The sequence below is a fragment of the Fusarium poae genome, chromosome 1 (assembly GCF_019609905.1).
Source record: "Fusarium poae strain DAOMC 252244 chromosome 1, whole genome shotgun sequence".
Taxonomy (NCBI): Eukaryota; Fungi; Ascomycota; class Sordariomycetes; order Hypocreales; family Nectriaceae; genus Fusarium; species Fusarium poae.
In genome coordinates, this window is record NC_058399.1 from 1864542 (window position 1) to 1891445 (window position 26904).

At 48.3% G+C, this 26904-nt stretch overlaps 10 protein-coding genes across 10 annotated transcripts; 3 read left to right on the top strand and 7 right to left on the bottom strand.

Moving 5' to 3' along the window:
• Positions 1 to 494: 494 nt before the first annotated feature.
• Positions 495 to 2030, top strand: FPOAC1_000623 (uncharacterized protein; the record flags this gene model as incomplete). The annotated part of the gene is made up of 5 exons (XM_044845235.1): positions 495 to 647; positions 701 to 732; positions 791 to 917; positions 968 to 1472; positions 1525 to 2030. The coding sequence occupies 5 exons, from the start codon at positions 495 to 497 to the stop codon at positions 2028 to 2030; spliced, it is 1323 nt and encodes a 440-aa protein (XP_044711151.1).
• Positions 2031 to 3117: 1087 nt separating this feature from the next.
• FPOAC1_000624 (uncharacterized protein) lies at positions 3118 to 3810 on the top strand (the record flags this gene model as incomplete). Its single annotated transcript, XM_044845236.1, has 2 exons — positions 3118 to 3258; positions 3313 to 3810. The coding sequence occupies 2 exons, from the start codon at positions 3118 to 3120 to the stop codon at positions 3808 to 3810; spliced, it is 639 nt and encodes a 212-aa protein (XP_044711152.1).
• Positions 3811 to 4237: 427 nt separating this feature from the next.
• On the bottom strand, positions 4238 to 5155 carry FPOAC1_000625 (uncharacterized protein; the record flags this gene model as incomplete). Its single annotated transcript, XM_044845237.1, has 1 exon — positions 4238 to 5155. One exon carries the CDS (start codon positions 5153 to 5155, stop codon positions 4238 to 4240), a length of 918 nt encoding a protein of 305 aa, XP_044711153.1.
• Positions 5156 to 8132: 2977 nt separating this feature from the next.
• FPOAC1_000626 (uncharacterized protein) lies at positions 8133 to 9013 on the bottom strand (the record flags this gene model as incomplete). The annotated part of the gene is made up of 3 exons (XM_044845238.1): positions 8133 to 8334; positions 8391 to 8639; positions 8739 to 9013. The coding sequence occupies 3 exons, from the start codon at positions 9011 to 9013 to the stop codon at positions 8133 to 8135; spliced, it is 726 nt and encodes a 241-aa protein (XP_044711154.1).
• A 1514-nt stretch (positions 9014 to 10527) lies between these two features.
• Positions 10528 to 12304, bottom strand: FPOAC1_000627 (uncharacterized protein; the record flags this gene model as incomplete). Its single annotated transcript, XM_044845239.1, has 4 exons — positions 10528 to 10596; positions 10652 to 11188; positions 11237 to 11647; positions 11699 to 12304. The coding sequence occupies 4 exons, from the start codon at positions 12302 to 12304 to the stop codon at positions 10528 to 10530; spliced, it is 1623 nt and encodes a 540-aa protein (XP_044711155.1).
• An 811-nt stretch (positions 12305 to 13115) lies between these two features.
• Positions 13116 to 15449, bottom strand: ACE1 (copper-binding transcription factor; the record flags this gene model as incomplete). Its single annotated transcript, XM_044845240.1, has 2 exons — positions 13116 to 14379; positions 14431 to 15449. The coding sequence occupies 2 exons, from the start codon at positions 15447 to 15449 to the stop codon at positions 13116 to 13118; spliced, it is 2283 nt and encodes a 760-aa protein (XP_044711156.1).
• A 4001-nt stretch (positions 15450 to 19450) lies between these two features.
• On the bottom strand, positions 19451 to 20320 carry FPOAC1_000629 (uncharacterized protein; the record flags this gene model as incomplete). Its single annotated transcript, XM_044845241.1, has 1 exon — positions 19451 to 20320. The coding sequence occupies one exon, from the start codon at positions 20318 to 20320 to the stop codon at positions 19451 to 19453; it is 870 nt and encodes a 289-aa protein (XP_044711157.1).
• Positions 20321 to 21017: 697 nt separating this feature from the next.
• On the top strand, positions 21018 to 21992 carry FPOAC1_000630 (uncharacterized protein; the record flags this gene model as incomplete). The annotated part of the gene is made up of 1 exon (XM_044845242.1): positions 21018 to 21992. One exon carries the CDS (start codon positions 21018 to 21020, stop codon positions 21990 to 21992), a length of 975 nt encoding a protein of 324 aa, XP_044711158.1.
• A 323-nt stretch (positions 21993 to 22315) lies between these two features.
• Positions 22316 to 23639, bottom strand: FPOAC1_000631 (uncharacterized protein; the record flags this gene model as incomplete). Its single annotated transcript, XM_044845243.1, has 3 exons — positions 22316 to 22731; positions 22782 to 23010; positions 23058 to 23639. 3 exons carry the CDS (start codon positions 23637 to 23639, stop codon positions 22316 to 22318), a joined length of 1227 nt encoding a protein of 408 aa, XP_044711159.1.
• An 815-nt stretch (positions 23640 to 24454) lies between these two features.
• FPOAC1_000632 (uncharacterized protein) lies at positions 24455 to 26879 on the bottom strand (the record flags this gene model as incomplete). The annotated part of the gene is made up of 3 exons (XM_044845244.1): positions 24455 to 24873; positions 24927 to 26562; positions 26622 to 26879. The coding sequence occupies 3 exons, from the start codon at positions 26877 to 26879 to the stop codon at positions 24455 to 24457; spliced, it is 2313 nt and encodes a 770-aa protein (XP_044711160.1).
• Positions 26880 to 26904: the final 25 nt, after the last annotated feature.

The following is a 26904-nucleotide window of genomic DNA, read 5'->3' on the forward strand; positions in this document are numbered from 1 at the left end:
ACGAGTAATTATGATGCTTCTCCTTTACTTTCTCTCCTTTGTTAGCAAGAATCCAACTCCCTGAAATGGTCAAAATACAAACTTGGTTTGAAAATAGGTAGCTTACAGGTGTTTACACGGCAAAACATCAACATGGCCGAAAACACCATACCATACATGGCATCTAACTAACAAATCAATAAAGTTTAACCACATCTGGGGGATTAATTGCTACTCCAACATTCGGAGCCGAACAGTTCTAGAAATGGCAACTCGACACTCGGCACCGAGGCCGTGATGATTGGGTCATCCGTCGCCCACAAAAGCCGAGGTGAAGATCCCCGCAGCTCTTTAAAGCTTCAGATCAGCTCCGTAACTAACCATCCGGTTCCGATAATCGGTGTACATTATATTTATTCATCTGTATATACATATCATTATAAGTGAATTACTCAATTGTTCATATTCCCATCAAAACTCAGCCTCTATCCTACTATCAATCCTATCTGCCGAGGATGAGTTTATCATTTGCTACCCGGACTTTAAGGTCCAAGCCTACGCTCATCAATGGTTATGCACGCAGCCTACGTCGATATTCCAGTGCCGTAGGAACCGGACTTCCACTCGAGGGCATTCGCGTGCTGGACATGACCAGAGTTTTAGCAGGAGTGAGCTTCTCCCCCTAAAAATCCACGCTATGAACAGCTGCTGACCCTCACAGCCATATTGTACTCAAATTTTGGGTGATCTTGGGTAAGTCTTTCCATGTCAGATTACGTACTTGGGCCGTTTTGACATGGCCAACATACAGAGCTGAGGTGATCAAAATTGAGCACCCTACTCGGGGCGACGATACCAGAGCATGGGGACCTCCGTATGCCAAATACAAAGAAGGGTCATCAGCCAAAGGGCCCGGAGAGTCGGCATACTTTCTAGGGGTATGTCATGGGCTCAAAATTCAAAACCACTCATCTTATATCATTCGTAGGCAAACCGAAACAAAAAGTCACTTGGCCTATCCTTCCAGCACGAAGAAGGTGTCCAAGTTCTTCACAAGCTTGCGGCAAAATGTGACGTCTTGGTCGAGAATTACCTCCCTGGAACACTAAAGAAGTATTCCATGGACTATGAGACTCTCCGTAAGATCAACCCGGGTCTAATATACGCCTCCATCACTGGCTATGGGCAGACAGGGCCGTACTCAAACCGAGCAGGCTACGACGTTATGGTGGAAGCCGAATTTGGCCTTATGCACATCACTGGCGAAAGAGATGGGCCTCCAGTAAAGGTTGGTGTTGCGGTAACAGACTTGACGACTGGTCTCTACACCAGCAATAGCGTTATGGCTGCTCTTCTTGGTAGGGCCAAATCTGGAAAGGGCCAACATATCGATGTCGCATTAAGTGATTGTCAAACAGCGACATTGGCAAACATTGCCAGCAGCTGCTTGGTTAGTGGAAAGAAGGATTCAGGGCGCTGGGGCACAGCTCATCGTAAGTCGAGCTAGTGTTCAGGACGAGAAGTTGTTAGTACTGACTCCCACAGCTTCCATTGTACCATACAAATCATTTGAGACCAAGGATGGAGGTATTCTCTTTGGTGGAGGCAACGATCGTCTTTTCGGTGTTCTCTGTGATGGCCTAGGTCAGCCCCAGTGGAAGGACGACGTGCGCTACAAGACCAATGCCGACAGAGTCACAAACCGTAACGATCTAGAGGCCAAGATTGAGGCCATGACGAAACTCAAGACAACTCAGGAATGGCTCGAAATTTTTGAGGGCAAGGGATTGCCTTATGCTGCCATTAACGACGTCCAAGGAACGCTCAACCATGAACATACAAAAGCCCGCAACATGGTCATCGAGATGGAACATGACGAGTGCGGGCCTTTAAAAATGGTCAACACGCCTGTCAAGTTTTCAGAAACGCCTCCTACGATTCGTAGCGCACCGCCTATGCTGGGACAACACACGAATGAGGTGCTACAGGAGCATCTTGGGTTGAGTGAAGCTGAAGTTGACGTATTGAGAGAAAAGGGAGTTATTGGATAGATTAGTAATGGAGTCACTGTCTGATTATGAAGTAAGAATACAAGAATATAGGTAAGTATAAAGAGAATACATCAATATATTCAATTAATAGGAGTGTTTCTATTGTTACCTTAGGAGGTAGGTATGCACTGAAAATGATAGGCAGGCGGGCAGTAAGTGAATGACACCTCGGGTAGTACCTGCCGCACTTAGAAAAGGGTTGAATGACACCCACGTGACCACGTGTCGCTGAATCTAGCAGAACATCTCACTTTGAGCCATGTAAATTAACTGGAATCTCCTGATTCAATCCTCAACGATAGCCAATTTTGGCACGTGAGCCCTCAAGAACTCTTTATTATACGTACCAATTCACTTTAGTAGAGAACTTTTCTCAACCGTCCTCACAATTTTGGAAGACCAACATCGCCGTCCTACATCTCACTCATATACGGCCACTAATAACCCTAAGACTTTTTGGCAGCACGAAAAATCAACAATGATGGATCAACTCTCAGATGAAATTCGCGTGCATGATTTAGATCTTATGGAAGGAGTTTCTATAACGGCATACGACACTGTCATAAACGTTGATCCTCTATCGCCACCAACGCCGAAACAGCCCTCGTACACGCCTCAGTTCTCATCTGAGAGCTCGGCCATTTTGAAACGCCTCAATGACAATTCTCAATTGCCAAACAATCAGGGCTCCGGAGGTGTAAATAACGCAAATTTGAATGACACTCTATCAATACCTACACCAACAAAGCAAGGCCAATCGATAACAGTGGACTTATTCAGCAGCGGCATGAAACGAAAGCGAGATGAATCATCCATCACGGTCGACTTTACCAAAAGCACGATTCCGTTCTCCTGGAAGGCTCCCTCGCCATCTCAACAATCAGGCATTCAAATTCAATCCACAGAACAGGAAGCTCGTTGTTCCAAGTGCAACGGCCCAAGCCAAGCCAGTCCTTTGGTTACTTGCATCAGTTGTCTCAAACATTGGCATCAGAATTGCCACTCGCCTATCATCGGCGATGGGACCACAATTCCCTCGAACTTCACATGTGTATCTTGTACTGCAGGCCGAGAGCAAGCAATCAAAATGAGAGGTAGGGTCAGTGAGCAACGGCAACAGGAAATTGATCGTCTTCGTCAAAAGCGACTGTTGGCCCTCCCTAGAGGGGTTGTTCCTGCAAAGCCTTATCTGGTAGGTTTCGGTGCTGGTCAAGCTCCACGCCATTCAGTAAGTATCATGCCATGGAAATCCAATGGAACGTCACAGCTAATACCATGATAGCGAGCTGAGTACTTTGATGCCATGTCGAGGACAGATATGCTCAACGTTTTGTCGTTCTGCGATCAGCTGAAACCCAATCTCCTGGCTGACGTTCTTATTTCTGTCTCAAAGCGACATCCTGACCTACCAATGTTTGACTCGCCCGAATGGGAGAGTCAATTATTGAACACTTCTCGATCTATCAAAACATCAAAACACGATGAAAAGCCTCGACACGGCCATGTGCTTTTCAACAAGACGGCGAAGCATAGGCAAAGGACAACAAAGAAGATTCTAAAACGTACTCGTGTCATTGAGGTCATTACAAGTGCCCCCGAAGAGGACAACGTGAATGTCCTGCCACCCACTTGGGCAAAAGCTGGGGAGGGACTTTACTCTAAACTCCTGCCCGAGACAGAAGACAGGTCAATTCTCATGGACGACAACGATGAAGAATCGTTCAGTCATTTTTTGGTAGACAGGGCTGGGCGTCAAATTATGGAGCCTGTGGGCGCTTAATGGGAAAAGTTACAGGTGTTTAATGGCGTGTTTTTTCTTAGGACGTTACTTTTCGGTTGGTTAGAGGTCTGGTAGCAAGCAATGCATACCGAGGAGTTATGGAAGGAGCTGAACCCAGGGTAGAAAAAGGCCAGAATAAACTTGATCAAATTACTATCTCACCCTTGTTTGTGGCTCATCACTAGCATACAAAAGCATCACGGCATAGGTAAGTCTGCAATTTTATCATATGAGATTATTCAATTAATTTAAAAAAGATATCAGGACAGGAGCCAACAGGCATGAGGGCATCAGGTCATCCGGTAATCCGAACCAAGACTAAGTATATGTTCAAACATTCCTCCCACCATTAAAAATTAAGCCATTATTACCCGGATCAGTTCAGTCAACCACTCTTGTACATCATTTGTAGATCGTTGCTAACCGCTTAGCAGTTGCACTTGAAGAGACCCTTGATGCTGGCGTGAATGCTGCCAACAATGCGGAGGAGTCCCTCGATCTTGAGGGTAGCGCAAGCACCAACCTTGTTGACGAAGAGAACGGAGTCCTTGACAACGCAGAAGCCAGCAAGGCCGCTGACGTAGCCACCGACGTTGCCGCGGACGTCAATGTAGTTCTTGCAGCCCTTGGAGCAGTAAGAGACACAGTCGTAGACAGCGCAGTTTCCGAGACCGAGGCGGCAGGTCAGAGACTTGATAGAGTCGGTGATGGCGAAAGAGAGACCACCAGTGACGCTACCAGGGCGGACAGAGTATCCGTACTTGTCGGTGTTGAAGAGGGCGACAGCATCGACGGAGCTCTCGAGGTAGAGACCAGCAAGACCAGAGCAGACGGCTCGGAGGCTGACACTGGCCTTGGCCTTGACATCGATGGCAGCACCGCCATAGAGGTCAATCTCGGCACCAACGGCCAGAGGGGCAAGGAAGACGGTGTTCTTGAGGCTGGCCTGGCAGTAAGAGTGGCGAGTATCGTACTTGACGATCTTGTAGGGGGAAGCGGCACAGTAAGTGCCGAGCTTGACATCAACACCGGCGCTGACGTAGGCACTGGCCTTGGGCTTGGCGTAGCAGCCGGTGGTCTTGGTGCCGGCGCATCGCTTGGATCGGGCGTCCCAGGACTGTCCGACGGGGCAAGAGCAGGCCTTGGTCCAAGGGCAGTAGGACATGGCACCGGGGCAGGAGAAGCTGGTGCGGGTCTCGAGAGCGGCGCCGGTCTTGTCGAGGTTGATGGTGAAATCGGCGGGGGAGATGCTCGAGGTGGTGTCGAGGAGGGCATCAGGGGCGGGAATGGCAGAAGCCATGGTGGCCATCGAGGCCAGAGTGACGAGGATGTTGGAGAAGTACATGTTTGCTGTTTGTGTGATAAACGATGGTGAGCTTTGTAGCTTGTAAGTTGTAAAAGAATGTCAAGATGTGCCGTGAAGGCTGTGAAGTGAATTGAAGTGAGTGAGTTGAAAGAATGAAAAGATGATGCTGATGAGAAAGTGTTGATGATACGGGCCACTCAGTCCTCTTATATAGCCAATATTTCTTCTCTTGTCTCTGAAGCCCAAAGTATTTTTATCTTTCCCTCCAACCGAAGTAGTACTACCGTTCTGCCCTGACTGAGCACGAGGCATTCCCCAAAATTACCACCATGTTAGTGAACCGATAGCCTTCGGTGCAAGGTCCAACGGTGGTGGTGATGAGAGGTCCAAGCACGACGGGACAGAAGAGTCTGGATGTAGTCGACTCGCAGAGAAGCAGGCATCGTCTACGAGCTACTAACCAGGATGAGGATGGTCTGGGGGGTCAACTTTGGGTAGCACAGACTGATGGCCTGGGTTGTCATTTGGGCTCTGGATCGTTACCTGGACCTTTTTTTTTTTTTGTCTCTGGTCTTGGTGTTATGCCAGTCGCATGGTTTGGTTTTGTTTTGTTTTGTTGTGCTATTCGTTGAAGAAGTCATCTTGAAAGTGCAGGGACGATTAAGTATGAAGCATTTGCTGTGACATATAATGAGGCCATTGAAATTCTACAGACATTTCACTCCATTTACAAACAAATCTCATTATGTTGACATCTGATCCCTTTCTAGTAGAATGTATCTGCCCCTCCTCGGATATAGACGGAGTAAGAGTCTTGGAGTTTCCCATCTAACAAAAAGGAGTTCACTCTCTCCTCTCTTCAGCAAGACCAGGATAAATGTTCCATTGTCTCGGGCCGCACTGATCGATCCAGCAAATCAATTCGCAGCTTTAACCCAAAAGAGGTTAAGTTGACGGCTTGAACTTTAGTGTTTTTGAGGCGTCGAGTTTAGTTTAATTACCGGCTGAAAAAGAAAGTTGTTTCAGGCCTGAGAAAATAGCTGCACGACTTCAGTTGAGTCTTGCTTCTTTCAGGGAACGTCCTTGAAGAAATGTCTTCAAGGTACTAAATTGAAACTGTAATAGAAAGTCGACATTTACGGATAGTTTGTATGGTTATTTTTAAAGTTGGTGGTACGTGGAGAGATGTCATCTACTTGTTACATACGGATACAGCTCTAATCATGGCACGGGATAATACTTGACCAGGGGGACTCAATCGAGTGTCCCTCTCTGTGGAGGTGGGGATCTTCTAGGTTTCGAGTCTCGGCAGATCGACATTCTCTCTTGTTAACGCGATCTGTTAATGAGATGAGTGACATGTTTCTTATCCCATCCCGCCTGCTAGTAGACGCTCCTTCAGTGTAGATCTTTCTTATCAGTTGCTACCCAACATTGTTCCTCAGATACTCACGACAAATGCATCACGAAATGATGACCCGTATGGTACTAGTTAGTAGTAAACCCTCCCCTGAACGATGCGGTGGCGTAGGTACCGTTCAGGCACGGCTGAGTAGTGGAGCATCGAAGAAAACTCCAAAGTCCAGACGCAGTCCTTTCTGCCGCTGCGGGGAATATTTCATTTTTATTATTCTCTCTTGCTTGCAGGTTTCAGGCTCTGGTAAACCCTCAATAATAGCGGCTTACGCACGGTTCATCGTCTTTTGGTGGTGACGGTGATGGCTTCGCCATGCTGTTCTTTGCTAGCCATGCATAGAGTTCTACGTACAGAGTATACAAGGGGCTATTGTTTCTGAGTTAGGACTTGGCTTGTTCTAGTCTCTATCAGCATGGACCATCCTTGATCATCAACCAAGTCTTGTTTAAGTGACCCCAAAGCTTTGTTCACCTTCTTCAGCGCTACTGACTATCACTTGTTCATATGGTACTAGAGACATGTTCACCGACAAGCTTGGCGAGCAGTTATAGTGGAATATCTCTCAGGTCTTGACTCTTGTTGAAAGCTGGCTGGTGTTAGTCAGGACTCCGAAATGAGTCTCCTGACTCTCTACACGACCTGTGCCGAGAACCGACCAACTATCTTAGTAAACAGCATCCACAGCGGAATTAATAACAAACTAATCATGTTGACATTTATTCCCACTCTTTAGCATCAGTCCCAGGCTAATGGGTAGCAGAAAAACTGACCTCCCAAGTCTTAGATAATAAAAATAAGTAGTCTAAGAGCCATAGTCTAAGGAACATAAAGTGACCCACTAATTTCGTCTCTTATACTCCCATCGGCCAAGTTTTTCTGATACCCCGAGACCAGGCAATGTCGTCTAAAAACGATAGTTTAGGATCCTCTTCAATAACAGAACTTACCATTAGGCGTACAATTCTGTTCAGCAACCCACTTGTTGGTGCACAGTATTGAGTCATGTCATTGGCTTGGCGATGATAATGGTTGAGACACGGCACAATAACAAAAGAAAAGACAGATGGTCTTGGCATAATGGATAGTCGTTACTGTACGGATAGACCATGCATGTTCTTACTACTGCACGGACAAAGCTCTCTCCAACTCTCCAACTCAGTATTTATTATGAGACAATCTAAAATATTGTTCTTTCGATTGTCGAAAAGGTGATGCTTATACCAAACATCATACCCTATACCTAACCAACTCAGGCATCATCACTTCAGCTTGATATTTCAAATCAACAGCTTGTATTCCTGATATCACCAAGACAATATAGATTGAACGAGATAATGTATTCATAAGCTGTGGTTTGTGCCACTCAATTGGTGTTCCTTTTCCAGTCTATATCATACCAATGATAAGGACAAGCACCAGGTAGTTATTACATCCACTTCACACTCTATACCCTGCCATATGCTCCTATCCCAACAATCATGGGATCTGCATGCATGGATGAGTGAGACCGGGTACAATTATCCCGAATCCCATGCTCCATATTATATTTTCAAGTAAACTTCACTCTCCTCCTTCTTAACAATAGGAAAAAGTCATAACTCATGATGAGACACAGCTCCAGCCTCGCTTCTCCAAGGCCGACTGCCGAGAGTTGAACCACCAGGGTCCACTTCGTCCTCGTCTATGTCCCCTGCTGGACATGAATCGTCTTCGGATCTTTTGTCGTTGCCACCAGGAGCCCAATCGAGCCCAACACTCTGTTGTTTGCTGAGACAGCACAATGTGAACAAGATCCCATCCCCTAGAAATATGGTTAGTACATGGCAGGGATAAGAGCCAAGACACGGCTGAACTTACAGAATGGCAGAGATAAGACTTAGCACCGGCGCACCGGCTTGTGATAGAGGCAGACCCCAGTATGTGTAATCTTCTGGGAAGACTCCGTCCACTGCAAGGAAGGAGACCAGACTGCCGATAAGCAATGACGCTGTGAATGTCCTTAGTAGGACAGCGGAACTGGACCATGGCTTATCATGGTTGACGATGGACCACATGCCAAGGCCAACGTCGCAAGCGAGAGCCGCGATGAGAGCGAATGCTTTGAGTCTACAAGATTAAAAAGTTAGCCGGGTTTCGCTTGTTTGAGCCTCAAGATATACAATGCGATTGTATACACAAGGATAGGTGGACCGGATGGAAACATACCCATGACAGGAGTTGACAGCTCCGGTATATGAAACAAGAAAGACGGCCAGCATCAGAATGACGAGCAGACATGAAACAATCTGCATGAAATCCACCGCGATCCTGACAGCCCGAAGGACAGGTCCGGACGGTTCATCAACCTCTTCCGGGAGGGGCGTCAGTAGAGGAGTGGCCTCCCTGGCGATGGGCTGAGGGGTCGTCGAGAGTCGCGGGAGAGACCGCGGCCTCGGGACGATGCTGAGGTTCAGCGGAGGAGGGCGTGTTCCTTTGCGCATATTGTCGTCGTTTTCTTGTTGATATTGATTGTTGGTAGAGAAGCTGCTGTAACCCGTCGCAGACGTGGGAGATAGGAATGTTGAGTTTGAATAGGAATCCTGGTCCCTGACCCCGATAAAGTTTCCAAGCATTAAGAAACCGGTATATAATAATCTGAGAGTAAGGACGGAATTTGATGTTGATATTGGGAAGAGAAAGAGAGATAATATATTCTTTCGTAGGTTCTCGATTCGTACTGATTGTATTGTTGTTAAAGACAGTGGAAGGAAATAAAGAATGGAAATAGCAAGAACAATAGTAAAAGAAGAAAAGACAGAATAACAATATCAATTGGTTAGAAAAAAGAGAGAATAATACAAAAAAACGAAGTCATTGAGAAAAGTGAATGCGGAACAATTGAACTAATAAAGAAAAGGTAGAAATCCTCCCTTACATTCTTCCAGGCTCGGACGGATACACTTTTTTGGCGCGCGCCAGACTGACGTTTGAAACTCTCGCCCCTCGACTCCATTCGGAAGCGCGCCGATGGAGGAGGCAACCCGACCTGAAAGACACCTGAAAGTACCAAGGATCAGGGGTTGTTTACAGGGGAGGAGGGCTAAAGTGCTGTGCCTGAACCGCCCAAACTCTTCCATGGTTATCATCGTATCGGCTCGATTCGACCCTACCCTACGGATATACAGGGGTTCGTCGCACCAAGAACCACTGCTTTCAGTTGGTCACCGGCCACAGTCCATAGAACTTCCAGCCGCCCATGCCATGCAAAACAGTGGGAATTCATAGGTCCGTAATCCCCTTCTATATTTGGTAGTTTTCACCGTCTTTGAACGGTAACGGAATGATTGAATTCCTCTCTTGGCGCTGAGCTATGCTTGCCGCCCTGCCGTAAGAGCCTTACACAAAGAAAGAAATGTCATTATGATGCGATTTTTGATTGGATCTGCGCTTGTTTCAATTGCGATAGTCAGTCTTTACGACATGGCATGCTCGGCGCGGATAATTCGGCTGCATCGCAGGCCTCTCAAACCTCCCGTCCCTTCAATCGATGCTACCACATGCAACAAGCAGGGGTATCGTCTCGTATCTGCATCATTTCTTTCCCTTGAATCGTTCGTTTATTCTTCAAGGTGGGTCAACCAGTTCAATTGTCATAGCTTCTACATGCCATTTATGTCATTCATCTATCAATCAATGCCATCATCTAAATTATCCTTACAACGACCACCATCAACTCAAGCTCAGACTTGCCTTTACGACTTCATTGACATGATCCACGCCATGAACAAATCAGAACGAAGGGTTAGCAGTAGATAACAAATTATCACCCGCAAACGCTCAACATTCGAATCAATGTTCGCTTCAGGTCTCATGTTTCATGCCTCGGAAGTATCTGAAGAATCATCATAGCAGAGTTGAAGGTCCGTCCGCACCCAGTCCGCTTAGTCACTTGACTATCGCAGACTATAGCATCCATCATGAATGCGTATCATGAAAACATCATGTTGGATGCATATCATGAAAGCAGTGTTGTTCCTTTCGTCTTTCCACTCTCCATCTTGGCCGTTCTCGCACCAAATTGTATCTATCACAGCTCGTTAGCAATCAGTAATCAATCACCACACTAAACCATCACTTACAGCTCGCTTCTTCTCTCGTGAAACAGAACTCATCCCCAAAGACTGCGCAACAAGTCTCAATACCCTCTTCTCTGCATCCAGCATACCTTCACCACCTGCATTCTCAAAATCACACTTCTCCCATACCGGAGCCTCAATTGCCCATTTGACGAACCGCTCATCAAGGTACGGAAACCTTACTTCTCGACCCCAGTGTGACATGGCCCGGTCGTCTCGGCCGAGGTTCCTCTTTCCGAGCCGGCTCACGTCGAGCTTCAACTCCTTTACAACTCCAGCATAACCACGCTGTGTGTAAGCTACACCATGTCGACCGTAGCCGCCAAACAATTCATCAGCTCCTAGGCCGGACAGCAACACTCGTGCTGTTGTACTATAAGGCTGCGGTGTCACTTCTGTACTCGTCTCGCCTAGCCCTCGCCCTCTCGCAGCAAAGTACAGGGCACAGGCGATCGACAAGTCCATCTCTGTGTTGTGGGGATGAATTAGCCGAATAACCTCAGGTCGGTGCTCCAGATTTTCGGCATAAGGCACGTTTACCTGTGACGAGTCAGTGCTTAATCCCAGTGCTGTCCCCTGTTCACCTACAGTCACGAACCGCCATGTTCTGCCGGGGCAAACGTGGCTGAGCTCTGCAAACGCATTTCTCCCTGTCATTCGATCCGGGCACTTTTCATAGAGCTCCTCTCGTGACAGATCGGGAAATTGCCCTGCTATTCTGGGGTTCTCAAACGCCACATTGATCAAGTCAATACACTGATCTGACTGGATCATGTCATGGCACAATCGCGCGAGCACGGTGCAGTCAAGGCCGCCTGAGAAAAGCACAGCGACTCGTGCATCCGTCGCTGTAGCGTTTGGGGGTAGTGGGACGTCCAAAACTCGTAGCCGGAGGGACTCGACCAGGCGAGAATGTAGCTCCTGCACGGATGTAGAGTTTGGCTCCAGTGCAAAACTTTGTTGCGGAATCTTGTCGTTAAACACGCCAATACTCGACACCTGACAACGTAAGTAGCAGGTTTTTCGGGGCAATACTCACGCAAAACTCACCAAAGAGGTATCTGCAGTCCAATCATGTCGCTCTGGCACAAGTCCGGCAGAAACATCAGCACTCAGATCCAGAGTATAGCATCCATCAGCTTCAACTTCAGCCCATCCGTCGACTGGCATCTCAGCAATGCTTGATAGAGAGAAGGGAAATCCATCTTTGACAAGCAAGGACCGACGACCTAGGCGATCGCGCCCGTAGTAAAGACGCTTGGCAGGTTTGTCCAGATAGATGAATGCGAACGGTCCTTCGATGTCTCGTAGAACATCCATAACATCTCCTGAGCCCTTGCTGATTTCCGCCAGTAGAGCTAGAATAGCCTCGCCATCATTGCCCTGTACAGGCTCCCCTCGGAGAGCCCATGCCTCTCCATTCCAGCAGAGAACAGATCCTGTGACAGGGTCAACGAACGGCTGTCTTGCTACGTGATCTCCCCGCAGCGACAAGACAGTCGACGTGAATGTGAGAAGCAATTCGCTGTGGCTGTTGTCAAGCTGTGTCTTCACAGTACCAGTGTGATCTGGTCCTCTGTTGCAAAGACATCGCTCCAGCTCAGACGAGATAGTCTGGTCGGGGCTTGTGCTGATGGAAGCATGAATTCCGCACATCTTGCGCGTTGTAGGTAGAGGGACGCGGTTGCGAGAGTTGCCTGGGGCAGTTTCGGTTATTCACCAGGAAGCGAAATATCATGGGTCCACTTTGATGGAATGCTACCCTGTACCGTTTGACACTTGACGTATGAGTGTTCAGACTTCTTGTTCCTAGATAGCACATGAAGAAGTAATGCCTGCGTACTACAGTGGAAATCACGACTACATGGTTACTTATCCTTAAAGTGTGTGCAAAAGCTTTGCAAGTTAAAGCTCAAAAGAGTTGTAATCTATTGGCAATGTAAGATGCATTCCAGCCTAGACCATCAGTTTGGCATCTTCAGAAAAATCAAAGCACAGCATTTAATCATGACACTTATGGGAAGAATTTGTATATGATGTGGGCGTATTTATTTTCCATAATACGAGGGAGAGGCGAACTCTATACTAGCTAAATAAAAACCATGTCTTGCTGAATCGAACTGCGCTCTGAAGTTGTGGTGGGATAATGAACAATGAACAATGTTGCGCTTCCAGATACCCAATCTGAGGGCTAATAAGTCTTCTGCATGGAAGAAAAAAAATAAAACCAACAGCCATAAAAGGCCTATTCCTCCTCGTGGTTCTCATGGAGAAAGTAATCTCCAATGAGTAAGCAAACGTCTGCAATACATGAAAAAGACCCTATCCCGCACTGGGTGGCCTATAAATAGAAGCTTCGTGTCTCATCAAACCAAAGTTTGTTTGGTAAATATTTAGGGAACATTATACAATTTGAGTAAGTCCCCTTTTACTCGTTGTGGTGATATGTCGGCAAGCCATCGACTTCCTAGTCAAAGTTTTGCGAGAAATCAACAGTAGACCAGTCCATTTGGAAAGGGTCCTGAGAGTTTTGGGAGAAGCCCATATTGGCACTGGGAATCTCGCCAAAGAGCGGCTGATAGTCATTGGTCTTGACCATACCATTGCCGCTAGGGAAGAGTGGAAAGTCCATTCCATCTGCACCAAAAGAGTCATCAAACCCCTCGTCAACATCTCTCAGTGAGTTGGGGGTGAAGAGCATGGCAGTTTCCTGACCAGTTGGCGAGAATTGAGAGGGAACGGCCTGGACAGGAATCTGCTGAGGAATCTGCTGAGGAACTTGCTGGAACATGGGGAGCTGCTGTTGCATCATCTTGGGGTTACCATACATGGCAACTTCCTCAGGCGAGGGGAACTGAGCCGGAAGTTGCATAGGAGCAGCGTAAAGATCCTCGTTGTCAAGGATAAAAGCTGAACCGTTTTGATATGGTGCATACTGCTCGTAGGAGCTAGCAGAAGCAGGCGAAGTCGAATCAAGAGTCAGATCCATATGCATTGCCTCAGAGGGGATATTGTTAACCGACATCCAGTCAGAGTCGTTAGGGTAAAGAGGAAAGTCGTTGCCCATGAATTGTGTCACGTCGTTTTGTGGAGGCGTGGGGACACTGTTGTAGTCGATGGAAGATGGTGTCGACATGTTGCCCAGAGGGGGTGTTTGCTGCTGAACGCTACCAGCGATCGACGGCAGCTTCTTGCCGTTGGTCTTGGTTCGTACATAGGTCCAGCCGTGAGCCTTCTCCATGTGCTGTTTGCAGTTTGATTCACGCTTTGACTTGTAGGGGCACGGCTTGAACGAACACTCATACATGGCGGGGGCATCAGAGTGCTTGTCGTTGTGGTGACGATCCATCTCCTTCTCAGTTGGCCAGCCATAGGTGTGGTACTTGCAAGTTGTGACGGGGCATTTCCAAGGGCGAGAGTGTGTCTTCTCGTGTTTTGTAAGATCGCAAGGTCTCTTGAACTCCTTGTTGCAGCCAGGCTCACGGCACTTCTTGGGGGCTAGTTCTTCGGGAGAAGCGTTCTTCTTGCGGCGAGCCATAGATCGCTGGATCTCCTCCTCATCTTCCAGTTGCTGGCTGAGAGAACGCTTCACTTTCATTGGCGCGTCGTCGTCTGCCTCAACAGGCTTGCCAGTGTCCAGGGAAATATACGTGCCGTCCTTGGCAACACGAACGAGCTCAGCAGGACGACCGTTCTCAGAAAGGCCACCGATGAGCCTGATCTCATCAGATCTTTGTGGCAAGTTAGTTGGATAATCCAAGGGAACGAAGCTGGGTACATACGCGTCGATATCCATTTCGTCGCCGTTGGCCTTGGCGGCAAGTTGTTTTCCGTATTCTAAAATCTGATCCTTCAGGTCGAGGAAGTAACCGTTAGTGTAAGGCCGGTCTGCGGGTCGAATTTGTTCGCGGTCGCTAAGATATTCGACTGTCGCTTGAATGCATCGGACGGATGTAAGGCAGAAATCCAGGTACAAGGTTGCTGATTTGGCTTTCTCCTTTAAACACAGAGTCCGATAAGTATTTTCCCAAACGCCATTATTAGTCAGAAGCTGACTTACCGGTGCCATGAAGATCAAGGTTTTCTCAAGATCTCGCAAGCAAATGATTTCCTTGGATCGAATTCTCCTGGGAATGTCAAGCACAATAGGCTCAAACTCCTTGAGGGTTGGCTTGGCCAACAAAGGGCGCAAAGTGTGCTCGTGAATGCGGTTAATAGCTCTTGGTCCCAGTGAAGGGAGTTTCCCCGCAGTTGCAGCAGCAGACCTTGTGAGGCATCGTGTTTGCACCTTTGCCTCCTTTGATGCAGTCACTGCGCCCCGCTTCTCGTTTGTGGAAGCCACTGATGTACCCAAACCGCTATCGGAATGGTCTTCAGGAGCCCGCGAAGAGCGACCTCTGGGGCGCAGTGTACGCCTTTCTTCTTCTTTTGTCATCTTGGGATCGACGATAGGTCCTTCGAGGAAGCCGCGAGGGATGGGAAGACTGGTGTCGCGAAGAGTCTTGGGCTTTGACCCGGATGACCGAGAGAGCTCTTGGTTCTTGGCAAGAGCCTCGTCGATGTCGTTCAGAGTCAAGGCCACACGTCGACGGTTGGCATCGACGACATCATCCAAATGGGACTGAGCTCGGGGCAGGGTAGGAGGGACAAATGTGATGTCCGAAGTCAAAGATGGTGATGTAGGAGAGTGAAAAGTTGCACCCTTACGGAGGGTAGAGCTGTTCTTAAGAGACAAGGCATTCTCGGTGTCGCAGTCCGGGCGAGTCACCGGAGTCCTTCGACGAGGGTGGGAGAAGGACATGGCTTAGATGCAAGGAGGGTATGAGGTCAAGGACAGTCGACTGATGGCCAGAGGTGTCCTGAAGCTAAATCGGGGAGTCCCGTTAGTTCAAGAGCTTGACCTTTGAATACAAGCAGGTGCTTGGCAGTGAAGGACGGAGAGGTGAGTCACAGTCGATATTCCTAATTCCCACACCCAGGGGGAAAGAAAGGCCTGGACGTTGATCAAGGCCGAATTGGGTTGCCGGGTGGTTGGCCAATACGAACGATTGAAAGTGATACCAGTGAAATGCGAAAACAAGATATAGTCGATTGTCAAGGGACGAAGGACCAGATGTAAAGATGAGATAAAATATTAACCATACCAGGTCGGAGATGGGATATGTGGCCGAGATTGATCAGCTTTACTGTCGGCGAGCCAATGCGGTGGAAGTGGCGTAAAACGACAGGGAAAGAGTAACGCGCGACTCGGACTGATTATATGTTCCTCAGGCGGTAAATCGACTCAAGAGAACTGGATATGTTCAGAGATGGCAACAAAAGACAAGTATCGATTTGAAATGCAGGCCCTAGAAAGTGTATGCCGCGTTTCGTTTCGTTTCGTTGCGTTGTAAGGGAAAAGGCGGGCAGAATTGGAGGGAAAGAAGCCCGGACAGAACGGACGGGGCGGAAATGGGTATAATATGAGGACCGATAGACACAGGGTGTACAATTCCTGGATCAGGGCGTGTGAAATCCCAGGGACTGTAGGTAAGTTGTAGCTTGGTGGCGGCCTCAGGATAAAGAAGCAAGAGAGAGTAAAAGATGAGAGTCAGATTTGAGAAGGAGGTGAAAAGGAAGATAGGTTCGGCCAGCGTCTCTGGACGAGGTTATGCTTAGAAACCAACTGGGGGTAAACCTCAGCCCATCCGGACTGCTGCCTGGAAGCCCTTCTTAAATAGGCTTAGGGCTGACAAAAAGGGTTTAGAGCAGAATGGGCGGGCTGAGGCGTAGTCTGTGCGGAGGAGGAGTATCCCCTGCTCGAGGTCGAATTTAATAGGTTGAATGCTAGCAAGTACTAATATCGCTAACAGAGTTAAGAAGTGTAAAACTCTCGTTGATCACCAATTCCCCCCCCAATTCACTCGTTTCTCACCAGAACTCCCTCTCATTCCTAAGCAGAGCCGCAATGGACTTGACTTTGGGCTTAAGGCCTCGGGTACCTCGACTATGACAAACAACACACCCGTATCCCCACAAACTCCGCCATTACCGACACTTTCCTTCCACTCGCACCCAAGTACCAGAACCTTTGTGGTTCGGTTCATTAAAATGATTGACGGTTACAGTTCTTCCCAAGTTTTTGTGAGGCAGAACAATTTCCAGACTTCTCATTGATCTCATCTCAAAGCCAAGAACAAGTTGAACGTTTTGGGGGCCAGAAACATAACCATTGCGTACTGACTGTCGTGGCCCTTTGCGTACTTGCCAAATGATACAACCCTCCTGTTTTAGACACGACTGATTCTCATGCTGGCTGTCACGATCATAGACCGAGACGTCAAGGGGGAAAGAGAAAATGGTGTTGTTGATTGTATCGCCGAAACGCGGATGACGTCGGGATGTAGCTGGTTTCGCAGATGGCACAATCAACACAGTAAACCTATTGAAAACGCCTTGCGGAGAGTCTGCAGGGATCGACGCCCCACCGTCACAACTTGCATCTTTCTGATGGTCCGTGACTTGGTTAAACCGTCAGCAATACAGTGACGGATGCTGCGGTTTGGCCTGGTCCTGTTCAGTGTTCTGCTTCTGTTCCGTATGATCCTCGTGTGGTCATCCCTCACCCATTGACATTGAGTAGCATAAACTGGCCATTGGGTACTGCTTAATTCGCTCCCGCTCTGCAACAATTGAGACTGATGGTGTTGCACATAAAATGCACACTGTACTTGAATTGATGCGTTGCATTTTGACCCTCCACCTCAGCCCTCTTTGACGGCTGTGCCTGCAATGGCGTTGCGCTGCCTCTTTGCAACCCTCTTGACTGCATTGAATTGTTGGAATTTTTGACTTGCATGAAGAAGATCTCGAATTGTTTTGATCCATCATGTTAGGAATGGAACTTGAGGTTGTGCTTGATTGAGAGGGGAACTCGCCAACAACCAAGACATTAATTAGATAGTCCATGGATGTATGCAGTATGTCTCCAGACCCTTTGAGTAGCAGATAAACAGACTCGACTAAATCAAGGCATGATCGTCACAAATAGAGATCCTTCCATGAAAGTGGACACGACGACTCATACCGTGCCCAGCTATCAAGCATCCTCGCTTGTCCTTGTCCTCGGATAGGGAATGAACACCAGACCAAAGCTTTCAGTCTCAAAAGAATTCTCCTTGACTGGTCTGGTTCCTGTTCCCGTGTCCATCCATACTGCACCACCAACGCCTTCTCCCCGTCTCCATAGCGCCGACCCACGGCCAATCGACCAGGCTCGTCCTCGCATTTGCTCCACGCATAGGGCTGCTTCTCAGTGCAGGGGTTGGTCGAAACGATTGTCATGTCACCGTTGACTCAATGGCCGGCGATTTCCCTTTCGGGTCCTAGACCGTGGACCCCCATCACTCAACAGTTACATTGCATTCGCATCTCATCGCACTGCTAACCCTACAAAGGTCTTGTCCTGAAGCATGCGGCGTCCCAAACTGAGGCCGTTGTGCTAGATCCATCGGTCAGTGTCCGCCACAACCAAACACTGCTCTTGAGAAGCATTCCCTCGATCAGAAGAGTCATCATTGCCGCCGGCTATTGGAACTTGCATCAATTTATCACCCGTTTACATAGTACATAGTATACACTGCAAGTCTTGGCATGCTAGATAGTATATGATTTGTGGAAATATGCAAAGGTTCCTTTTTGTAGAGGGGGCTTTCGTATGAAGCTATCGTATTGCCATCTAGACCGCTGCCAAGCTTAGGAATTTTGTCATCTACATAGTTTCAACTGAACAGATGCGCGCGTACGCAATCAAACATACACTTTTGTCCAAAATAACCATATCCTACGTACGTCTCCACGCAAGCGCGACATTTTAGCCTGCCCCTGCATTCATTTGCCCATTCCATTAGGACTTTTTGTACATCCCAAGACTACTATAGTCCTACTTTATACGGAGTATTATCGTCAACTTTGAATTGTCCCTACCATGGGCCAATGGGAGCTTATTTTATCGAGCAGCCTATCCCAGACCGGGGACATATTTGGATGCCTCGAGTGGTGAACCCCATTCTCAAGGCACCCGTATTTCTGGTCTGCAAAGGATACGTATGCATTTTGGTTACCAAGGACCAACCCGTGACATCAGCCGTTCTGAAGCGGATTGTTTTTTCCCCTTCCATCCCTTGTCGACAGTCCTATTTTTGACGCTATTTACCGCAGTATGAGATGACACAAACAAGCCCCAAGAACTTTTGTAGCGAGTTTATGATTGTTCAGTCCCTGTATAAACTCATGATCACAGGACCCGAGAATTGGGACTCTCTATTGGCCAATGTTATCAGGCTTGATGGTCTATGAATGCTAAATCCTTGTAGCGATCGTATACTCGCTTGCATTAAAGGTTTTGGCTTATAACCTCGCGTTACCGTCTTTTTTATGGGTAGGTAGATCTGATAACTCACCTCGGGAAAATTGGATCCAGCATTCAAGACATGAAATCAATCGTTCAGCTATTTGGGTTCCTCAAGATGTAATAGCTTATTTGCATTAATATATAATATGTTGACCATTTGAACATGAGAGATCGCATTATACATTCATTGAGACGTCCGATCTTAGTTGTTGATACTTGTATTCTGTACAACTAACTAACTTTACACATTTTATTCACCATTTGAAAACTCAACAAAGAGACGCAAAAAACTCATCAAAAATTCTACCCTATCGGACTTTATTTAAATGAAAGAATACCGCAGTCCATACGCCAACCAAGTCCCAAAACGCCCAACATTCTTCCCATTCTACCCACCCTAACCTCACGAACTAGATGAACGGAGGGTATTCGGGGTATTCATCGTACTCGGGGACCCGAACAAATGGTGCACTCAGGTCACTCTCAGTGAGTGGTGAAATCGTCATAGAGCGGTCAACTGGTGAACTAGTCGGCCTGGTAGACTTGGACGACCTGGCACGTCGTCCCCCTCGCAACGCTGCAACTCTGTCATTGACTGGAGGACGCTCGCCATCTCTAGGGCCTGGCGCAGGGCGAGGAAGACGATCCATTATTTCCATGTTTCCGCGACGGGACTGGCGGTGAGGACGTTCCGAACGATTGTTGCCAGTGTTGTCCCGAGTACCCTCTTGATGCTCGCCCACTGAAGGAGCATTGTCACTGTTGTTGATGGGAACGTTTGGTGTTGCCGTCAGATTTCTGCTGTTCACGCGGAAGCTTTCCTTGTTGCTGAGAGAAACCTCCAACTCGTAGGGGCTAGGATCCGAAAAGTTGTTGACACTTCTGTTGTCATTTTGACGATCAGAAGGAGCCTGGAGATTTGTCAGTTCAATTCCATCTCTTCCATGACTTACCTGCAATCTGGAAGGCCGGGCAACAAAGCGAGCACGATGAAGTTGTCTGGCGTACCCGTAGGAAGGAATCTGCGAAGATTGGGTTTCTCCCTGTTGCGGAGAAGGATAGCTCATCTGAGCCTCCACTTGATAGCCATCAGGTTGGTAAGTTCTGTCAGGGGTTCTCACCGGACGTTCGTTCAAACCTCCACACGAGTAATCAGACGCCTGCGTCTGTCCCGCTCCCTGAGAGCTTCCATCATAAGTTGGCTGTGTGACAAAGTTGCCGTAGTTTCGGCGAGTGCTGTTCCTCTGATGCTCGTAACATTCATGGCAAGATCCAGTCATGGTGGTGTGGATTGTGACTTTGCAATGGGTGCCGCTGGGGTACAGCCAGGAAGATAGAGCGAAGCATGAAAAGCAACCTTCCATCTGATCCTGCCAACAGCTCTCCTTCCGAATGAGCTTGTTGTGTCGACAAGACGTGTAGTTGCGGACGTGATATTTACACATGTTGGGCCAAGTGTGGCGAGAGCAGAAGTAGACAAGGTGCTGTTTAACGTAAAGAGGCGCGAATATGTACGTACGCCTTTGGTGGTTTGGGATTTGTATTCTCCGTCAACTGTTTAATTAGTTAGGGGAATTTGCAGTGAAGGTGTTTCGAAAGCTGAAAGACATCCCTACGGGTGTTTGAAATTACTTATACTAAGCCTTCTGATATATGGAACAAGTGTTCATGGAGTTACTTGGTAGTTAAAAATGTTACAAAAGTGATGAGAATCCGAACAAAGCCTTTGAGCATTTTCTTGTTCCATGACTCCAAAGAGCGACCAGACTATCATATCAGAATCTCTAGACAAAGTCATGCACACACCCCTTTGTCCATCTATCATGGCAGCGAACAAGCCTGCATGCAGTACAAATACAATAGGATCTCACGCACGTATCCTGCTGAACAACTCATCTTGAACAGTTTGTTCTATGCCAGTCCAGGAGACGTACCTCATCCTAATAAAGAGAAACATCTTTTCACCGTTTGCCCATCATGGCTCTATCATTCATCTTTCCCTGTTTCAGTCTCTTCATCAAAATGTCTCCTTCTGTGAAGAACCAGGCTTCCATCGTCGCTGGACGACGACAAGAAGAACAAACCAAGGCAACAACACCCTGCCCTGATCCAAGAAGGCCAATGGAAACACTACTCAATACGTCTGGTGGTAGCGGCAGTCTCGTTCCACAGGCTCGAGAAAATGCTCAGTATGAGATCGAAAAATCCCATCCACGCCGAGTCTCAGCCTTGAGGCAGGCTTGGCGCTTTTTCTCCGGTAAGCCTTCCCCTGAACCTCCAGTTCCCAGAACCGAACCAAAGCATGAGAGAGACTTTGATGTTTGGTATACCGTTGATCTTACGAGACCCACCAATGAAGGTAAGTACAGAGCACCGCAACCATCGCCCTGTCCTGAAGACCGACGTGGAAGGATTACCCGGCTCGACGAGTCTCAAATTGAGTCTTACTGGAACACCCCCTTTCAACCCGAACGCCAAGTACCCCTCGCCTCGCACACAATTAGGCGGTCTATTTCTAATGATCCCAAACCTGAGGAGAAGCTGGACATAGAGATAGTGACCTGGAATCCTGGGCCACGCCGGTCTGTTCACATTCTCCACGATGATCCACATCAAGCTGTTCGGTCCCAAGTTGCGCTTGTTGTTGACCCTTCAACAGAAGATTTCTCAACGGGCTCGGAATCGGACTCAGAGAGTCTAGACATCGTTGTGCAAGCAGAACGAGTGACCAGAGTAGGAAGAGCCTCTCTTATCACAGTGTCTGGACTCAAGGAGCAAGAAGAGGATATCGTTATGCAAGCAAGTCAAGCAGCCAGAGTAGGAAGAGCCACTCTGATCACGTTTCCTGAACTCAGCCGAAACCAGAAAGAAGAAGTGCAAGAGAGGCGCCCGCCTTCCATCGACCTGGCTGACTGTTCAGTTAAATGGGATGATGCACAAAGTCTTGCTTAGAACAGTCTTTAGGCGAGCAAGTTGTGCTAGAGAAGAGATGAGTTGGCAATAAAGAGGGCCGGGACCCCTGGTTGTCACGACTCAGGAATCTCAATGTTTGAGCTGGGCCTTAAGCAAGAAGTTATGGCTGGCCCATGACTGGTAAAGTATTTTCGACTCGGAGTTCTTGGCGTTTCTAGTAGGTTATCGGTTGATTTTGGGTTCATAGACATGTCCTTTGATTGTTCTCAAATCTAGGCTTATCCATCTCTTTCAATTTCATCTCTATGGGTATCTTGAGACTTTCCCTCTTTTTTCTTGTAATGTGATCTTTTAAGCCATATCTAAACATGTGCCCAACCTCGCTCAACAAGAACCTGCATCTCGTTAATCAGACAAAACTCACCAGGCTCTCTCCTCCCCATGCCCTCCTTTTCCCATGCCGAAACGCGCTTTCTCACCACCCAGGAGTCAAAGGGTGCCGAAACCCATCGCATGACACGGTTGATCCAAAGGCCAGAGAAGATCTGCCATGTAGACACCCAGGCGCCTTGCTCGGGATGTACGGCCTTGTAAGCAGCCGAGTTGTAACCTACACGAACACGAGGGTTGATATATACACCTCTTGTTTTGGTGAGAGGGTTATCTGCGTGAATCAGACAACACTCGCAGCCTTCGAGATGATGTTTTGCTAAAGAATCTGGAATGCCGCGGAATCGGAGTTTCGAGGATGAAGTGAAAGGCTCAGTAGGCATGGCAACTAAAAAAGTATCAGTGACTGTAATTTAGACCCAGGGGTGTTAAACGGACCAATTCCGTTCCAGCAACTCGAGACTGGTACAGCATCTAGATGGTTAACGAGCGCATTCCTGGAAACGCTCGATTTGAAGTACGGCCATGTGTGCATTGCATGCGCATAGCCAGAGGTATCTCTCAGCGCAAATGTATCATAGTACTCTGGCGGTCTTGAGAAGTCCAACGAACAAGCCGCAGCGTAATCGCCGCCATTTGTACCCAATAGCTTGAGAATATCGTCGATCTGCAATCGTGTGAGAAGTTGTGCACCCATGACAAGAATCGACATACCGTGAAAACAACATCGTTGAGAAAGAGAACCTTGTCGAAATGCTCGCCCTTCTTCTGCAAAGCAATCAGGTCCTTCAAGGTCCTGTTTCTCAACTTGGCCAGAAACGGTATCCTTCTCAACTCGCGCTTCCCTCTCGGCGTATCAATCCAGCCCTCGCCTTTATCCGGATTCTCAATCTCGTCTTTATGCGTCGTATCTGACATGTCCACGCGATGTGGCACCCCCATATTCTGTAGCTCCAGCGCCATCTTGTTCAGCTCGTGCTTTGTGTTGTCCCAACTCCCGCTCTCGTACACGCTAACAAATACATTTTCTTTCCCTAGAGTCTTGGAAAGCTCTATCACTGCCGGAGCCCAGTTTTCTCGTATCACGCGCTCGTTGTTGAAGTGCATGCTGGCGATGTAGATTCGCTCCGGGGGCTGCGAGAGCTTCGGAGCAGGCGTGCGGTCGGCATCGAGGAGATTTTTGTGGATGCGAAGAACGTCGAGGATATTTACGAGAATCAAGATGACCAAAACGATCTTTGGGAAGCGCGAGCGGAGGAGGCGACGGAAGTAGAGACGGTTCGTACGGGAGACCATGATTCCTTATTCACGATGATGATGATGACAGCGAAGCAGCATTGTAATGGCCTGGTTGGCGTTGGGACAGGTATAGATATACCGTGCGACGAGTTTAGCAAGAGGAATTGCGGAATATCATCTAAGAAGAAAAATCATGATTGAATCTGACTGATGTTTAAAGAGAACGAAGCATGCATCCCTTGCTTAGGTACCTAGGTAGTAGGTAGATCATGTCAACTATTGGAGTACAGTAAGTTTCAGTACTATAGTACCCATTGGGGTTCAGCCTTTCCTTGGCTGATAGCTCGCCCTACAACAGCGTTATGGCAGGGATGCCATTCCCATCGGAGGGGGGCTCTCTTAACATGACTTTGGCGTTTTATATAAATGTCTACATGTAAAAATCCACGTACATCATCGAGCTATTGGACCTTGCCAGACCATGACTCACTGACGATGATCCGGGGTACATATTTTAGTCTGTCAGTTTACATGGGCTAAAGCTTCCCTGCCAAATCGGGTCAAACCAATTCACTCATTGCAATGGACGTTTCAATTCTTCCATGATCAATTCGTTCAAGTACTTAAAGAAATATCAGGCTAGCTTCTTTACACCTTCAAAAGTTTACATTTCGTCAAGAGGAAATTGAGAGATTAGCTCCGTCAAGTACTAATGGTTCATTTCTCCATCGAACCCCAGCATTTCTTGCTTTGATCAATGTCATGATGACTCTGTGAGCCATGGTCGAGGCCCAGGAGAATTCACTATGTAACCCATGCGCACCCCCTTGAGCCTGTTGGATCTTAATCCAATAAACCACATACGCCGCCATCTATTTGGCAAAGTGCAGGTCGTATCCGAGCCACTTCCTTCGGAGAATAGCCTCAACAGATAGACCAGGGTAACCATAGGTGAGGGGCAGGAAGAAGTACCAACCAGCAACGATCAGAGCCAAGACAACACCACAAGCGGCCCAAGCGCTAAGCATGCTCTGGCCAGAGAATCGCTCGCGAGCGGTGACGTGGTGCTTGGGGCCGACAGGACCCTTCTTGTCCTTGATGGTGATCTCCTCAGCAGGCTCCGAGTTAAAGATGAACTCGAGGAGAGCACCAGCGACAAGACAAGAAGCAAGGTGAGCTGGAAGGTAGTGATGCAAGAAAAGCTGTCGTCCCATAAGGAAAAAGGGAAAGTAGTGGGTAGCCCAGGCCAGGAAGAAGAAGCCGGTAGAGTTATACAGGCGAGAGCGGGTACCTTTTGAGTCTGTCAGTATTAAATTCATGAATTAGGATTGCAACTTCACTTACGGCGGTCTAGAGCATCAACTCCACGGCGGAGAGAGACCTGATCAGCAAGAAGGATACCGGCGTACACGGCGAGAAGACTGCTGGCCAACCACCAACCGACGGGGTTACCAAGGAAGTAGATCTGCTGGCGGGTCTCACTCTGGGTCCAGAAGCTGACACCGCGGAGCAGGAAAGGCCACTGGTAAGGATGGCTGGCATAGGGGTGGCTGCTGGTGAGCTTGCTGTTGTGGTAGAACATAGCGCGCTGAAGCTCGAACCATTTCTGGAGGAAGGGAAGAGACTTGACCTTGCGCTCAGGCTTCTGGCGACGAGGGTGATCGGCAGGAAGGGAAGCAATGTCCTCGGCGATCCAGACGTTGGAGCTGGGCGCAATCTGCTTGTTACCGTTGATCTCCTGTTGCTTGTAACCCCACTCGGGTAGAGGCTTGGTATGAGTCCACATGGCGACCTTGCTTGGGTTGTGGATGAGCTTGAAGTGACCAGCAACAGACTTGAAGTTTTGGTTCTTCTTGCCATGCTCGAGGCGAACCTCGAAAAGGGTTTCCTTCTCGCGCTTGCCAAGAGCTTCTTCAGGTGTGACAGCCGTGAACTCCTGGTTGGTGGGGTAGTAAGGGGAGGCAACATCGTGAGAGAGTAGGATCTTGTCAGTACCAACATGACGAAGACGGACCAGGTCGTGGTTCTTGACAATGCGGCCAGGTGTCTTGCTGTTGTCAGCAGGCCAGATCTCCCAGTAGTTGTTGGTATCATTGTAAGGGTAACCAGTGATCTGCTGGCCCTGGCTAGAAACGCGGCCGTCGTCGTATCGGAGAGGGTAACGGTCCTCGTGACTGTGGAGGTAGGTCTTGGTCTCCTTGTGTCGGATAGTGATGCTGTCGTAGTACTGAATGTCGATCGCATTGGCCAGCATGACGTTGTCGCTGAGGGTCTCCTGGAATTCAGGTGTCATGAAGTCATCACCAGGACCAGATCGGTAGAGAACAGCGAAGTGAACCTGGAACCAGAAGAGGTAGAACAAGAAAGGCATGATGATCAGACCAAAGGCACGGGCAGCAAAGTGCTTACCGAACTCTTGCATACTGATAGCACCGCCGGGTCGGTTGATATTGAGAAGATCCCAGAGATCGATAACGACGGCACAGCCGATGGTAACGAAAGCAAAGACACCGACGTACTTGACTGAGATATCGCAAGAAAGAGCGAAACCGGTCAGGATAAGCCATTTCCACCACTTGCGGGAGAAGGGCTCATGTCGAAGCTTGTACCACTTGATGTAGAAGAGAAGACTGCAAGCCATGGCAAGAACGAGGGTAGCATCCAAGAGGATAAGTCGGGTCTGTCCAATATGGGCGTTGTCAAGAAGGAGAAGACCAGCGGCGAGGACACAGGCGGGAAGACTGTAGCCAGACTCCCACATGATGAGGTATGTAACAGCGACGGTCAGAGCACCGAGGGTAGCAGGCAGAGCTCGGAAAGCCACGTAGGGGACCTTGTTCGCAATGTAGGAGTCGCCAATGTTGTCGAAGTGGAAGTGGCCATCGTAACCGACCAGCCAGCCGACAAAGGCGAAAAGAAGCTTGCCGAAAGGAGGGTGGACATCGAAGAAGTAGGTTCGCTCGAGGTAGTAGGAAGCGAACTGCAGAGTCCAAGTCAGCCATTGTGCTTAACGATTGAGATATCCTATCGAAAGCTTACCTTTCCAAAGTGCACCTCGTCGAAGACAACCTCGTTGGGGTGGCTAATACCCCAGAATCGAGTCACGAAGGACAAGACAGTGATGATGGCAAGACCAATCTTGTACTCGGTCTCGCTCTGGGCAGCGGCCCGTTGAGCACCAGCCTTAGCAAGCTTGTCAAGCTCAGGGTTGGGATTGAAAGACTCTTCAGAGGGCTTCTTTGATGGCGCGCCTCTCTGTCGCAGGCTGCCCTGCGTGGGCGAGGAGCTTCGAGCCATGATGGTACTCGGTTAGCTATATGAC